This window comes from Pongo abelii, chromosome 2 (assembly GCF_028885655.2).
Source record: "Pongo abelii isolate AG06213 chromosome 2, NHGRI_mPonAbe1-v2.0_pri, whole genome shotgun sequence".
In the NCBI taxonomy this organism is placed as follows: Eukaryota; Metazoa; Chordata; class Mammalia; order Primates; family Hominidae; genus Pongo; species Pongo abelii.
This window is the reverse complement of record NC_085928.1, coordinates 11,795,330-11,809,970: the sequence shown is the minus strand read 5'-3', so window position 1 is coordinate 11,809,970 and position 14,641 is coordinate 11,795,330. Positions and strand designations below refer to the sequence as shown.

Below are 14,641 nucleotides of genomic sequence, written 5' to 3'. Positions count from 1 at the left end.
TCTGGGCCTGTGATGGGAGGGGGGCCTCAAAAAATCTCTGAAATGCTTTTGGGCCTTTTCCCCCTTGTCTTGACAATTAGCTCCCAGCTCCCTTTCAGCCATGCTAATCTCCTTAGAAACCGGTGGCTCAGTCACACCCTTGGATTCCTCTCCTGGAAACTCTTTCATTCTCTACCATATGGCCAGGCTAAAAATTTTCCAAATTTTCTCACCGTTTCCATTTTCTCTAGGAGTTCACCAGGTAAACCAAAAATAAAATTCGAAGCTCCATCCCAACCATCTGAATGGACTTCCTCTTCAGCCAGGGCACTCTTAAAATGTAACCTGAAAGACTGGTTCAGGCCGTGACGGGGAGTGGGGGTCAGACATGCCTCATTATCCCTCTCCAGCATTAACATCAACGCAGACTTTAAGTCTGATAAGAAGCATTTTATAATCTCTTCTCTCTGAAGCCTGCTACCTGAAGGCTTCCTCTGCAAATAACAACTGTCTCCACAATCCTTTTTCTTAACACAGACATTCCTTTCTGTTGATCCCAGGTCTTTAGATAAACTCAACCAATTGTCAAAATCAGGTGTGTTGTTTGCTTCTTTGTTTAGTTTTTTTGTTTGTTTGTTTGGTTTTTCTTTGAGACAGTCTTGCTCTGTTGCCCAGGCTGGAATGTAGTGGCGCTATCTCGGCTCACTGCAAGCTCCGCCTCCTGGGTTCACGCCATTCTCCTGCCTCAGCCTCCCGAGTAGCTGGGACTACAGGCGCCCGCCACCATGCCTGGCTAATTTTTTGTATTTTTAGTAGAGACAGGGTTTCACCGTGTTAGCCAGGATGGTCTCGATCTCCTGACCTCATGATCCGCCCGCCTCGGCCTCCCAAAGTGCTGGGATTACAGGTGTGAGCCACCGCGCCTGGCCTGTTTAGAGTTTTTATACCCCCTATCTTTTCCTGGGCTTTCTGTGTCCTCCTTTTGTTCTTCCCCTGGGCTGGCCTTTATCTATCGCATGTGCAGTGGCCCTGCCAGCACTTGGGAGAGCTGCATGTGCAGTGTGTTTATTGAAGTGGTGCACATGCTCAGTAGGGGCAGTTCTCACTGGTCCAGCGCTCCAGAGGAAGGTCACATACCAGTTAAATTTCACCATCTTGCCCTTTCACTGCACATGCTTGAAACCCTGTCAGGGACTATGGCTTGCTAATTCCAGGTGTCTTCTGTCTGTTCTAAGACTCCTGTCATTCCAGGCACCAGTCATGGCCACTTATTATCTTAGAGGGACGGTTTTATGCCTGCCTGTCCGTTACTTAATGAGAACCAGTCAGCTCTGGGGTTCCTCCCTTGTCCTGCTCATTATTTCAGGGGGACAGATTTCTAATTGCCTGACCATGGCTTGACAACTGCCCAACATTCTTGGGGGCCCTCTCTCCTGCCCTGCTCATGTCTAACCCCCTATTCTATGACTAAGTTTAGAGTTCACCTGAGCCCAAAACTTAAGAACAGCTCAGTGGGAGCACAGATTCAAGTGCCCTGAATATACACTTCAATTAGTAGCAGTTACAAGTGGGATTTTAAAGATAAAGGAAGAGACTGTTCCTAAGTTGTTTACAAAGAATTTACATTAAAATAATATAAGCTATGGATTGGCTATATTATTGTTCATTGTATCACAAATTCCAGGTACATGAAGATAATGGGGGAGGCAGTTAGGAACAAAATGCCTTTAAACAATTGCCCAGGCATGGATGTGGGGGGCATGACTGAAGCAAACAACACCCTTGATTTTTCAAGTCGCCCACATGGCTCTCCTTCAAGTGTACTCTCTGTAATAAACTCTTGCTTTGCTTAAAATAAATTCTCCCTCCTGCTTTAAACCTTGCCTGTGTCTCTCATTTGAAATCTTTCCTTCCAGAAGACAAAGAACTGAAATTGCTGCAAAGTTGCCATTCTGGAGTTTCTCCAGATAGCTGGACTCACCGCTGGTAACAATATTATCTGGATATTGTTATTTAAGGTTGACATCAGTAACACCCTACTTCTCAGTATCAATTTTTTGCTTTAGTCTATTTGCTTATAATGGAATACCAGAAATTAGATAATTCATAAGGAAATTTCTTATGGTTGCGGAGGCTGAAGAACCCAAGGTTGAGGGGCAGTGTCTGGTGAGGGCCTTCTTGCTGGTGGGGACTCTGTGGTCCGGAGGTGGTGCAGGGCACCACATGGTGAGGGAACCCAGCATGCAGCTCAGGTCTCACCTCCTCTTCTTATAAAGCCACCAGTCCCACTCCCATGATAACTCATTAATCCATCAATCCATTAATTCAATCACCTTTTAAAGGCCCCACCTTTCATTACTGCCAAGTTAGGGGTTAAGTTTCCAACACATGAAATGTGGGGGACACATTCAAACAACAGCACATGGGCTGGGTGCAAAAGTACCCACTCAGCCTCAGTGGTGACCTGCTCCAGGGCCCCCTCTCCGTGGAGCCTTTGTGTCTATAGAAGAAGGCACTCCTTACCTTTGTGTCTGTAGAAGAAGCTGCTAACCAAAGCCAGAATGGACAATGTGATGAGGTCTCCCAGGCTGGCTGCAATGGGCGTGGCAATGTTGTCTGGGTTGACCCCGAGCTTTCGAGCACCAATCACTATACAGACCATCAGCACCCCTGCAGAGAGAGAGAGGAGAAAGAGCAGACTCAAATCCCAGGGAGCCAGATGGCTCTGAGCAGGCACAGCAGCACAGGGATGGGCGGCACTGAGTCGGGACTGGCAGGTGGCAGGGAGGCTGCTCATTAACTTGCCTCCCTCCATAAAGGCCTTGATGTGAAGCCAGGCTGCCCTGACTTTCAGAGCTTCCCACTACACTGGAGGCCTGAGAAGGCTGGGAGAGTTGGACTCTACTTTGTGACCTGTGCACATGATGCTAAGGAGTGACCCGTGGCTCCCGAGCTCCCAAATCACCAGGAACCACAGAGACAGGCAGCCCAGAGCCCCATGCTGCATGAGGGCTGCTCCAAAGATGCTCAAAGCAACGGAACCCCCCGGGGTGAGCTCATGGCCTCCTGTGTTTACCGGCATCCTCTGAGAAGCAGACATCTAGATGGAAACAGCTAGGTAAGAGATTCATTAGGGACTAGGCCTGTGAGGGAAGATGGGGAGGGCGGGAGGGAGCTGGGAGCACTGGAGGACATTGACACAGTCAGGGCACAGGGGAGGGGGGAAGCGAAGGTGGGGTACATCTGAGACTGCACTGCATTTCTAGGTGCGCTCAGCCAGGCTGTCAGATGCACACTCGGAGGGCCCCGTGTCTCCCAGGAACAGTCCTGCACTGGGAGCTTAGCGGTGCTGTCCATGGTGCACTGGGAAGCACGTGCAGTGGTGGTGGATTTCTGGGGGCAGCACTGAAGAGGTGAGGCTCACGTTTCTGTGGCTATCATGCTTCTGAAGTCCTCCTTCCTGTTCAGACTGTTCAGACTGTGCTCTGAAGGGGACTATCACACATGATCTCCTAGTCCCCATCCACAGCCTAGGACTTGACTCAACAGACTCTCACTTGGTTCTCTAAGAAGATACTCTGTGTTGTGGCTATTGGCATTTTAACACTTTACCCAGGATCTTGTAACTCTAAAAATAATTACAATCACCACCTGATGCCATCCTCAAGCTGCCACTACAAGCTGGTTTGTGCCTTGCCTGATCTTGTGAACAAGTCACAGCCCTGTGTCTCCTTTTGAATGCCAGCTGCAAGTGAATCCGAGTTCACATGCTGAGTCAGTGAGCTGGGGACAATCTTGCAAGGACCATTTAAAGGAACACCAATGGTTTGGGGGCACCTATTGAAAACCACTACCCTGAGGCTTCTGTGATAGCCTCTTCAACATTGCCTGGTGAGGTAACCGCAATGCTTCTGAACAGCCATGGACAATACAGATTTTGCTTGTGTTGCTAAGCTTCATCTGATCTCTGGGCCTCAGTTTTCCCTTCTGTAAAATGGGGAGCTGGGAATGGTGTTCTCTACAAGCCCCTGCAAAGACAGGGCTGGCCTTCAGGACTGTCAGACTGCGTTGTTTTCAGGAGACTTTATGCTGAGGGTCTCCTGGACTGTTCTTCTCTGGAAAGTCTGGCACATTCATCCCGCCCCATCTGTGGACCAGGCTGGGTCATGGCATCCACCATCCGTCCATGCCTGCGCAGGCTGTGACTAGGAGCCAGCCTCAGCCAACACCCTGAGCAGGGACACGTGGTTTGTAAACCTGCAGCCTGCTTTGGCACAGTCCTCTTCTGGCCTACACCCTCCATGCACTGGCACAGGAATGGGGCTGATCAGCTGCCTGGTAGGAATGAGAATAGCCCACATGGGTAACCCACAGCGAGCTGAGCCCAGAGGATACTGACTGAGCAAGTAAGTGGGGGAATGGATGTATAAACACAGGTTCAATTATTAAGTTATCAACTTTTCCTTCTTTCACTGCACCAAAGCAAGGCCCGTGGTCTGGAAGATTCACAAAGACACGTGACCCAGGAGAGAGCTGGAGGAGAGTCCATTCATTCAGCGAACATCTGCAAGCTGGTTATAAGCCTGGCCCTGGTTTAAGTGATGACAATAACCAAAAGGCTGTTCCCATCAGTGGAAATGCCTGTCGGGTGTGGGGAGAGACAGTACACACGTGTGTGAACACACATTTGAGGTGAGGTGAGTAAAACAGGACACTAACGTAAAGCACGGCCGGAACGGTCACTTTAGTGTTGGTCAGAGGAGGCCTCAGGACAAAAGCGACATGTGGCACTCACTCTAGTGTCCTGTATATTCATAAGCTTATTGTCTGCCCCTGAGCTAGAATATAAAATCAAAACACATTTTGTTGACAGTATATCCCCAGCACTACACCGTGCCAGGCACACAGCAGACACCCAGCAACAACTGAATCAACAATGGACAACGATGCAACGTGGCCAACGTGCGGCGACTGCTTTCCCTGCACATATGCGAGCCCCAAGGAAGGGGTATGTCTGCCCGCATTTCTGTCTCACATGTGTTGCAGATACACGTTAAGCACCAGCTGTGTTTGGCAGGAGACAGGAGCAGCAGACAGCAGGTGGGAACTACTGGGTCCCCACTCTTGAGGAGCTGACATTTTAGCAAGGAGGTGAGGCAGAAAGATGATGCAACAAGACAATCTGAGCTACACAAGCAGAGCCAGGGCCCATGGGAAGGGGAGAGAGGAGGTGGGTGCATGTGGGAGGGTGGTGCTGTGCACTCAACACTGCTGTCCCCCTAACCCACATGTTGAAATCCTCACCTACAAGGTGAGGAGGTGGCGCCTTTGGGAGGTGAGGTCATGAGGATAAGGGCCCCACGAATGAGATGAGGGCCCTTATGAAAGAGGCCCCAAAGAGCTCCCACCTCTCTCCACTGCGTGAGGACAGCGAGAAGGGCCGACTGCAGCCTCAAAGGGAGCAGCTGTGAGCCCAGCCCCACAGACGCCCAACCTCGGGCTCCAGCCTGCAGCCCCACGAGGAGTAAATGTCTGCTGCTGCCAAGCTGCCAACTGGGGGCTCCGTCACAGCAGCCACAGTCTCCTCAGACATGTTAGAAAGGCCTCTCTGAAGACATGAAATGGAAGCTCAAATCTGTGCCTTGCCCTCAGGACACCTGCAGCCTCCAGAGCCCATCACAGGCCTGTGTGTAAGGTCATGCTCAATAAGTGTTTAAAACCAACAGGCTGACTGCACAGATAAACAAGCCTGCTCTGTGCAGGTGTCAGGCCTCAGCACGGGAGTGTGACCAGCTGAAGAGACCTGCAGAGCAGGGACAGGTCTTTACACAGCAGAGAGCAGAGGCGAGTGGTGGCAGGAGCGGCACACACCCCTGCCTGGGTGAGGGCACAAGATGGGCCATGAAGACCCAGCTGGCTCGTCCCACCCTGCCAGTGAGAACCCTGAGCCCACAATCAGTCCCATTAGCGGTGGGACTCACACCCCCAGAAACTAAAAACACAATGAGCTCTGAGGTGGGACCTCAGAGGAGCAGGGGGTGGGTGGGGGCTCACAGCTGGGGCATGGCTCACCCAGGGCAAAGGCTGCAAGGAAGGCAGTGAGGACACTGCTGGCACACAGCAACTCCACCTTGGTGACATCCACTTCCTCTTGAGACACCACGCCCAACAGCAGCGCAGCCACAGCAGCCAAGAGCCCCACGACAGTGGCCTGCACCTGTTGGACAGAAATCAGAAGCATGAAGGGGGGCCCCGGGGCCACAGCCACACTCCCTGCCCTTCACACCTCACTCACCGCAAGGAGCCAGGTGCCACATGCTACTGCCTCCTTTCCCTTACCCTAAAATCTCACAGGCCCTCACCCCAGGAAAAACTAACACCACACCCCACACCTGCCTTGAACTCGACTCCCCTGAAACCACGCTGGCCACCTCTGCTCCCTTGCTGGGCACTGCCTTCAAGAGCAGAATCTATTTCTCCATCTTCTGCTCAGGGTTTGGTCAAGGGCCACCTGGTATCTTGCTGGCAACTCTACTCTCACCGGTCTGAGAAGAAGTCCTCTGCAACTCCTGGCAGTGCAGACAACACACCTCACTTGCCATGTGGTGTACCCCACGACACAGAGCAGTCACACGGGAGGACTTCACATACTTTTGGTCTCTCCCTTGGCACCCTGCTCATACCCTCCCCTTCCAGGCTCTGTTCCCATCTCTGTCCTGCCAAACACACACCACAGCCTGCGCCAGGAGCTGCCCTGATCTGGACATCAACACTGGCATCTCTAATCCAAAATGCTGACCTGGAAATGTTATTAAAGAAGGACACAGAAACAAAGAGCTCCACCATGTACAGGGAAAAGAGTGATATGGTTTGGCTCTGTAGCCCCACCAAGTCACATGTTGAATTGTAATCCCCAGTGTTGGAGATGGGGCCTGGTGGGAGGTGATTGGATCACCGAGGCAGTTTCTCATGGTTTAACATCACCGCCACCCGCCCCCCACCCTGCCCCTTGGTGAAGTCATCGGTGATCATGAGTTCTCATGAGTTCTGGTTATTTAAAAGTGGGTGGCACCTTGCTCCTCTCTCTTACTCCTTCTTTGGCTGTGTGAAGTGCTACTCCCCTTTGCATTGCCCCCATGCTTGTAAGTTTCCTGGGGCTTTTCCACAAGCTAAGCAGATGCCAGCATCATGCTTCCATGCTGTACAGCCTGTGGAACCGTAAGCCAATTAAACCTCTTTTGTTTATAAATTACCCAGTCTCAGATATTTCTTTATAGCACTGTGAGAACAGACTAACACAGAAAAGTGGTACTGAAGAGTGGGGCACTGTTATAAAGATACCTGAAAATGTAGAAGCGACCTTGGAGTTAGGTAACGAGCAGAGGGTGGAAGAATTTGGAGGGCTCAGAAGAAGACAGGAAGATAAGGGAATGTTTGGAACTTCCTCGAGACTTGTTAATTGTTTGTGACCAAAATTCTGGTAATGATTTGGACAGTGAAGGCCAGGCTGACGAGGTCTCAGATGGAGATGAGGATCTTTTCGGAAACTGGAGCAAAGGTTCCTTTTGTTACACTTTAGCAAAGAACTTGGCTGCATTATACCCCTGCCCTAGGGATCTGTGTAACTTTGAACTTGAGAATGATGATTTAGGGTATCTGGTGAAAGAAATTTTTAAGCAGCAAAACATTCAAGATGTGAACTGGCTGTTTCTAATAACCTATGCTCATATGCATGAGCAAAGAAATGATGTAAAACTGGAACTTATATTTAAAAGGGAAGCAGAGAGTAAAAGTTTGGAAAATTTGCAGCCTGGCCATGTGGTAGAAAAGGCAAATCCACTTTCAGGGGAGAAATTCAAGCAGGCTGCAGAAATTTACATAAATAAAAAGGAGCCAAGTGCTAACAGCCAAGACAATGGGAAAAGGCCTAGAAGACATCTCAGAGACCTTATTGGCAGCCCCTCCCCTCACAGGCCCAGAGGCCTAGGAGGACAGAATGGTTTCATGGGCCAGGTCCAGGGCCCCTGCTGCCCTGCACAGCTTCAGGACACTCCGTCCCATGTCCCAGTCGCTCAAGCTCCAGTCATGGCTCAAAGGGGCCCAGATACAGCTCAGGCTAATGTTTCAGAGGATGCAACCCATAAGCCTTGATTGCATCCACATGTGTTATGCCTGCGGTTGCACAGAGTGCAAAGTTGAGGCTTCGGAGCCTCCACCTAGATTTCAGAGGATGTATGGAAAAGCCTGGCTATCCAGGCAGAAGCCTGCTGCAGGGGCGGAGCCCTCATGGAGACCCTCTACTAGGCAGTGTTGGGGGAAATGTGGGGTTGGAGCCCCCCACACAGTTCCCACTGGGGCACTGCCTAGTGAAGCTAGGAGAAGAGGATCACCATCCTTCAGACCCCAGAGTGGTAGCTCCACCAGCATCTTGCCACCGTCAGCCTGGAAAAGCTGCAGGCACTGAATACCAGCCCATGAGAGCAGCAGACAGGGCGGAACCCTGCAAAGCCACATAGGCAGAGCTGCCCAAGGCCTTGGGAGCCCACCCCTTACACCAATGTGCCCTAGATGTGAGACATGGAGTTAAAAGAGATTATTTGGGAGCTTTAAAATTTAATGACTGCCCCACTAAGTTTCAAATCTGCATGAGGCCTGTAACCCCTTTCTTTGGCTGATTTCTCCCCTTTGAAATGGGAGTATTTACCCAATACCTGTATCCCCCATTGTATCTTGAAAGTAACTAATTTGTCTTTGATATTATAGGCTCATAGTTAGAAGGCACTTGCCTTGTCTCAGATGAGACTTTGGACTTTTGAGTTAATGCTGGAACGAGTTAAGACTTTGGGTGACTGTTAGGAAGCCATGATTGTATTTTGCAATGTGAGAAAGGCATGAGATTTGGGGGGCCAGGGGTGAAATTATATAGTTTGTATTTGTTTCCCCACCAAATCTCATGTCATATTATAATCCCCAATGTTGGAGGTGGAGCCGGGTGGGAGGTGACTGGATCACGGGGGTGGTTTCTCATGGTGACCCCTTGGTGCTGTCATCTACAATGAGTGAGTTCTGCTGAGATCTGGTCCTTTAAAAGTATGTGGCACTCCCCCCCACCACTCTCTTGCTCATTCTCTGGCCACATGAAGTGCTGGCTTCCCTTCTGTCTCCCACCATAATTGTAAGTTTCCTGAGGACTCCTCAGAAGCCAAGCAGATCCCAGTATCATGTTTCCTGTACAGCCTGTGGAACCATAAGCCAATTAAACTTCTTTTCTTTATAAATTACCCAGTCTCAGATATTTCTTTATAGCAATGCAAAATGAACTAATACAAAGAGCTAGTTTTTTAAAGCTAAAAATTGCTCCCCAAGTTAATCTATGTAATTCCAGTCAAAGTCCCAACAAGATCTTTCATGGCACTTGACAACTCATTTTAAATTTCACAAAAATGAGTAATTGTGCAAGAATAGCTAAGACAGCTTTGAGAAAAGTCAAAGAGGGAGTTGTGGCATATTCATGATCAAAGTGTATTTTAAAGCTGAAGGAATGAAAGCAGTGTGATCCTGACAGAAACAAATAGATCAGCAGGACAGAACACAGTCCAATAAAAGAACCATGAATATATGAAAATTTAATACATAAGAATGTAATCATGAATATATAGCAGGATAAAGGTGGCATTGCAAATCAGGATGGAATGGGTAAATATTAAACAGGGTAAGAAAAACTGGATATCTAGGTTTGGGAAAAATATGGGTCCCTACTTCACACCATTCACACACATACCCTTGAACATAAAAACTATTTCATAAAATAAAATAAATATAGTACATATGTAATATATATTATACAGAATATATAATTATAATATGTATAATATATATTATATGTTATTATATTTTAGGAAAATTCTAAATAAAATCTCAATATATGTATATTATAAACCTTTTATGCTTAAACAATATATATTAAGTTATATATAAAACTTTATAACTTATATAATATATATGATATATAATATATAATTATATATAATACATATATACACGACTCCATTTATACACTGGACTTCATTATTCTAGATACTAACTAGAAAAATGCACAAGGGTTATGGATAGGCAACTCACAGAAAAGAAAATACAAACGGATAACAGACGTGCATAAAGATCAGCTTCTCTAGTAGTTAGGAAAATTCTAAATAAAATCTCCATTTGAAGGTATCTTATTCATTAACAGCTGATGCTGTTCTTCCTCTTTTAAAAGGTAAGTGTTGTCTTATTTTCTACTGGGGTCTCCTGTTCTGAGCACAGAGCCTGGCACTCTGCAGGTACTTATACAGGCTCAACGGACAGATGGATGAATGACAGATGTGTGGGTGAATAGGTAGGTGGGTGAATGGGTAGGTGGATGGACAAATAAACAGATGGACAAACGGATGAGTAGACAGGTAGGTCGGTGGGTGAGTGAGTGGCTGGGTTGATGGATGGATGGATGCACAATATATACTTTGTTTATTCATCAGATTAGGTAAGATTAAAATTTAAAAGGTTGATAATATAAAATACATATTGACAAGTATGTGAGAAAATGGTTCTCTTATACATTGAAGGGGGTAAATGTTGGCACAGGAATTTAGGGGGAAACTTTGGCTACGATTTATCTATATACCTTCTGATTCAGCATTTTCTCAAAAGAAACATTTGTGTATGTGTACAAAGCATTCACAGCTGATATTTACTGAGTGCTATCTGCCATGCTCAAAGTAATTTTTATTCAATAAGTCATTATTAAGACAAAAGTACAAGTCAGAATTATGTGTGTAAAACTTTTTATGTTTAAACAATACAGAAAACCATATATATCTGTGGGCACACACATACATATGGTGAATTCAAAAAGTAGTTTAGAAGAACATTTTCAATGCTAATGAGGTTATAGAGAAACTGATTCAAATATTGCTCAAATATTAATGGTAGGGCTAATTATTTAATACTAAGAAATAAAATAGTTTTTAGTCATTTTGGAGGGAAATCTAGAGCTTTGAACTGTTCATACCCTTTGAACTTGTGGGAAGTTATCTTAAGAATTTCATGCACAAAGATACTTTTATTGCAGTATAATCTTTCAAGTAAGTCAAAGGCTAGGAAGACCTCAAGGCCCCGCTCAGTGGCAGGGTTCAGGGAAGTGGGCAGGGCTGGTGCTGAGTGGACTCCCAGGGGACCGGCTCTTAGTGGCTGCCCTTTGGTCACTGCTGCCTCCCCACATTTACATGACAGAATATGTTGAAGTTCTTAAAAAGTCCAATGAATAAAACTTTTTGCACTGCTGATGATTCAGAGTTAATTAAGCTTTTTTAAAAATGGAGGAGACAAAATTACATTCATGCTAGGATTGGGACTATACACCAAGCCAGTGCCTGTCCCTGAGCAGGGCTTCATAAACATATGTTGAGAATAGATTATGTGGAAATGCACATCCATATGGACAAAGATTTTATGAAAAACAGCAACGTACAACCAGTGTGACTTGTAGTCGAGGCATTTATTACCTGCCCCTTGCTAGACCTTGTGTTAGAGGCATCCCCAGCATCTCATTCAACTCTGCAGTTCCTCAGCCACAGGACATGGTGCTAGCCGGTAAGACTCAGCTTAGCTGCGGGCAGCAGACATGTAAACACACAACTACAATCAGGGCAGCTGCAGCAGCATGCATAAGGCACCAAAGACGTAAAAGGCAGAAAGAGATACACCTGGTGTTAGGTAGGAACTTACACCTGAGTGGAGCCTTTAAAGAGCTTCACTGGCAGCTGAACTAGAGAAAGGACCTTCCCAGGAGAGATGGCTAAAGATGCATGGCAGGGAGGTGTGAAGGGGTGGGGGGCTGGGCAGGAAGCTGGTAAGACAGCGCGGCCAGGCCCACAGTTGGACGAGGGGAGCCAGTGAAGGAGAGGAGGCATAACTGACTTTGGGTTTTAGAAAGGCCACCCAGGTGGCCAGGAGGAGCTGGAGGATTCCTGGCCTGGGAGTGGCTAGAGCAGTGTGGAGGTCTGCCATCATCCAGGCAGGGGAGGAGGAAGAGAAGCAGAATTCATGCACAACTCGGAGGCAGAAGCCTCAAAGGGACTGCATGCTGAGAAGCAGCTGGGGCGACTTGGTTTCTGGTGTGGTTACTGGGAAGGACCATCCACAAGGCACAGCTGACAGGACAGGGTGATGTCCAGGTGCCAGCCAGATGCCACACTCCAACATGGTGACAACTTCACAACAACCCTGCACAGGTAAGGTGAAGTGACTTGCTGAGGCCCCTCAGTGGGCTGATTCCCAAAGTGAGCTTTCAACCATCACACTAGACTGAGTTGGGGACTTTAGCAGAGGTGAGTATGGGCAGAGAAGATAATGAGGCCAGACTTGGCTGTTTTGGGGGTGCCTCTGGGACAGGCAAATGGAGATGCCCCGTACAGTTAGATGTACTGGTTCTGGAACCCAGGTGAGGGATAAAGTAGGTATCATTCTAATGTGATGGACGGGGGAGTCAGCCCTGCTCAAGGCTATCCAGTGGATAGACAATGGGCTGATCTGATCTCAGGGTCCATATTCTCAGTGCTGTCACAGACCACCCCCACCCAGAAAGGCCCAGAAGGTTCTAGGATAAAGCTACCTCCTGTCTATGTCCAGGCCCAGCCTCTCCTCTTGCCTCTGAGCCAATCTCTTCCTCATCTCCCCCTGCCTTGGGCCTCCTAACTTAGTGACACTCTGTGGCAAGATCCCAGGATAAGAGCTTAGTGGAACTGGGACCTGGGAGAAGGAGAAGGATGTGTGAGTGAGAGGAGCATGAAGCAGCTAAGGGGTTAAGATGTCTCTTGCAGGCTGAGAAGGAGCAGGCAGAGAGGCAGGAGCAGAGCCAAGGGAGGATTTCCAGGCAGGAAGGATCTACAGATGCCCAGAAAAAGTAAGATCACATGTAAGAGGCAATTACAGGTTGCCTCAGTTAGGGGAACACCTGTGGCCTGGGAAGCACAATTAGAGGCAAGAGAAGCCTGTTGGCACTGTGCAGTCCATGAGACAGAGAAGGAGCAGGTACAGGTGAGTCTTTCAAGAAGTGGGGCTTGGAAACGAGGGAGTGGGGAAGCTGGAGGGACGACCCTGGATCTGCTTCAGGTGGGCTGAGCCTCCAGAAGCTGCATGAATGTGGTCTATTGGATGTGGGAGGGACAGGTAGCTATCTGTTCTCAAAGTTCAGGCCAGAGTGCAGGGACAAGAGCTCGCTTAGCCTTCATCCTTCCCACCTGGGCAAGCCTGGCTGCAGATTCAGAAGGGAGGGTCGGACAAGGTGAAGACTCACCTGGATGAGGGCCAGGTTGCTGCTGATGACTCTGTGCTGCTCCTGGGGGTCATCGATTTGTCCAATGTTGGCCTAGAATGAAGAGAAAAGGACAAAGGTAGGACTGGCTAGGCCCAAAGCCAACTCAACCCTTCCTGGGAAAGGCAGTCTCTCAGGGGAGAAATCAACAAATACCATTTCATCAGCATCAGAAAAAATTCCTCTGCTCAGCTTTCCAAACAGTGACCTGGCCTTCTTATATGGGGAGTGGGGAGAAACGTTAGGGCACAGACCCCTTTGAGAACTGGATGGGGGTCATGGATCAGTCCTCCATGACCATGCTAGTATATGACTGCACACACCTGCACACACACAGCGGTACACACAGGCACAAATAGCCACACACAATGCATAGAGGTACACATGCATGCACACACATAGGCATTCATGTTACCAGCAATTTGAAGGCCATTTCTAGCTCTCAAACTCATGTGCAGACCTCAGTCAAGGCCTCCTACTGTGAAGCCCAGTCTTTGGCCAGGTCTCCCTGCCACCTACAACACCCTCCTCTACCCTGAAGCTAGCCTTATCTCCAATGACCACCAATCTGCTCAATGTCACCTTGGCAAAATCATCCCATTTAAGGAACACATATAAGTCTCTCTTCTCTTAGGATAAAAAACTGAGATCATAAATACGACTTTCTCCTTTAAAAATGGTTTTTGGCTCCTAACAGCATAACACTTACCAACAAAATTCAAGACATAAATCAGAAAAGTTTTCAAAGCAAATATATTTTCCTAGATTCCTTAAACTCAGTTCATTAAGTTCCTGAACTCCACGGAGAAAAATATAAAAATGCGCCTACTGCTAACACACTTGATAATTCATTTTCTTTTCACAGAGAAGGGGAGCCTTTTTGTCTTCAGCACGACTGACGTCTGGGATGCGGCACCTGACTGTGGTTAGGCCTCAGTCCACTCTTATTGAGTAGATATGACACCCACCGCAGGTGTCCCTGTTTGAACAGTAAGGGAAGGAAGCAGGGTAGAGACGCAGTGGAGCCCAGGGCGTGCTGAGCACGAGTGGCCAATGACTCACCCCTCTTCTGCTCTGCAGCTGCACTGTGAGTTCACTGAGACCTAAGTGTGCCTGTCTGCTGCTTCAACTCATGTTTTCTATTAATCAACCAGCTCCAACCTGGGTGCTGATCTTACCAGATAAGGAAGGGAGTTGTGCTGGCCCATATGATTTCTGAGTATGAGTCAGAAAAGACACTCCTTTCTCAAAATATTTTTTATCATCTATAAAACAGTTAAAATAAAGGTACACATCTATAACCTGTAC

General features: G+C 47.8%; 1 protein-coding gene and 1 long non-coding RNA gene across 5 annotated transcripts in view; one reads left to right on the top strand and one right to left on the bottom strand.

Annotated features, from left to right (window-relative positions):
• The window catches only part of LOC129058444 (uncharacterized), a 32,758-nt gene extending 32,115 nt beyond the window's left edge, over nt 1–643 (top strand). For both annotated transcript variants that reach the window (XR_008523546.2, XR_010139123.1), the window contains one exon: nt 231–643. This is a non-coding gene — a long non-coding RNA (uncharacterized LOC129058444). The remainder of the gene's footprint in view (nt 1–230) is intronic.
• The window catches only part of SLC41A3 (solute carrier family 41 member 3), an 83,899-nt gene that overhangs the window by 14,530 nt on the left and 54,728 nt on the right, over nt 1–14,641 (bottom strand). For all 3 annotated transcript variants that reach the window (XM_054551335.2, XM_054551336.2, XM_054551337.2), the window contains 3 exons: nt 13,316–13,387; nt 6,052–6,196; nt 2,503–2,649 (listed from right to left, as the gene is read on the bottom strand). In XM_054551335.2, coding sequence (XP_054407310.1) covers nt 2,503–2,649; nt 6,052–6,196; nt 13,316–13,387 — 364 coding nt within the window. The remainder of the gene's footprint in view (nt 1–2,502; nt 2,650–6,051; nt 6,197–13,315; nt 13,388–14,641) is intronic.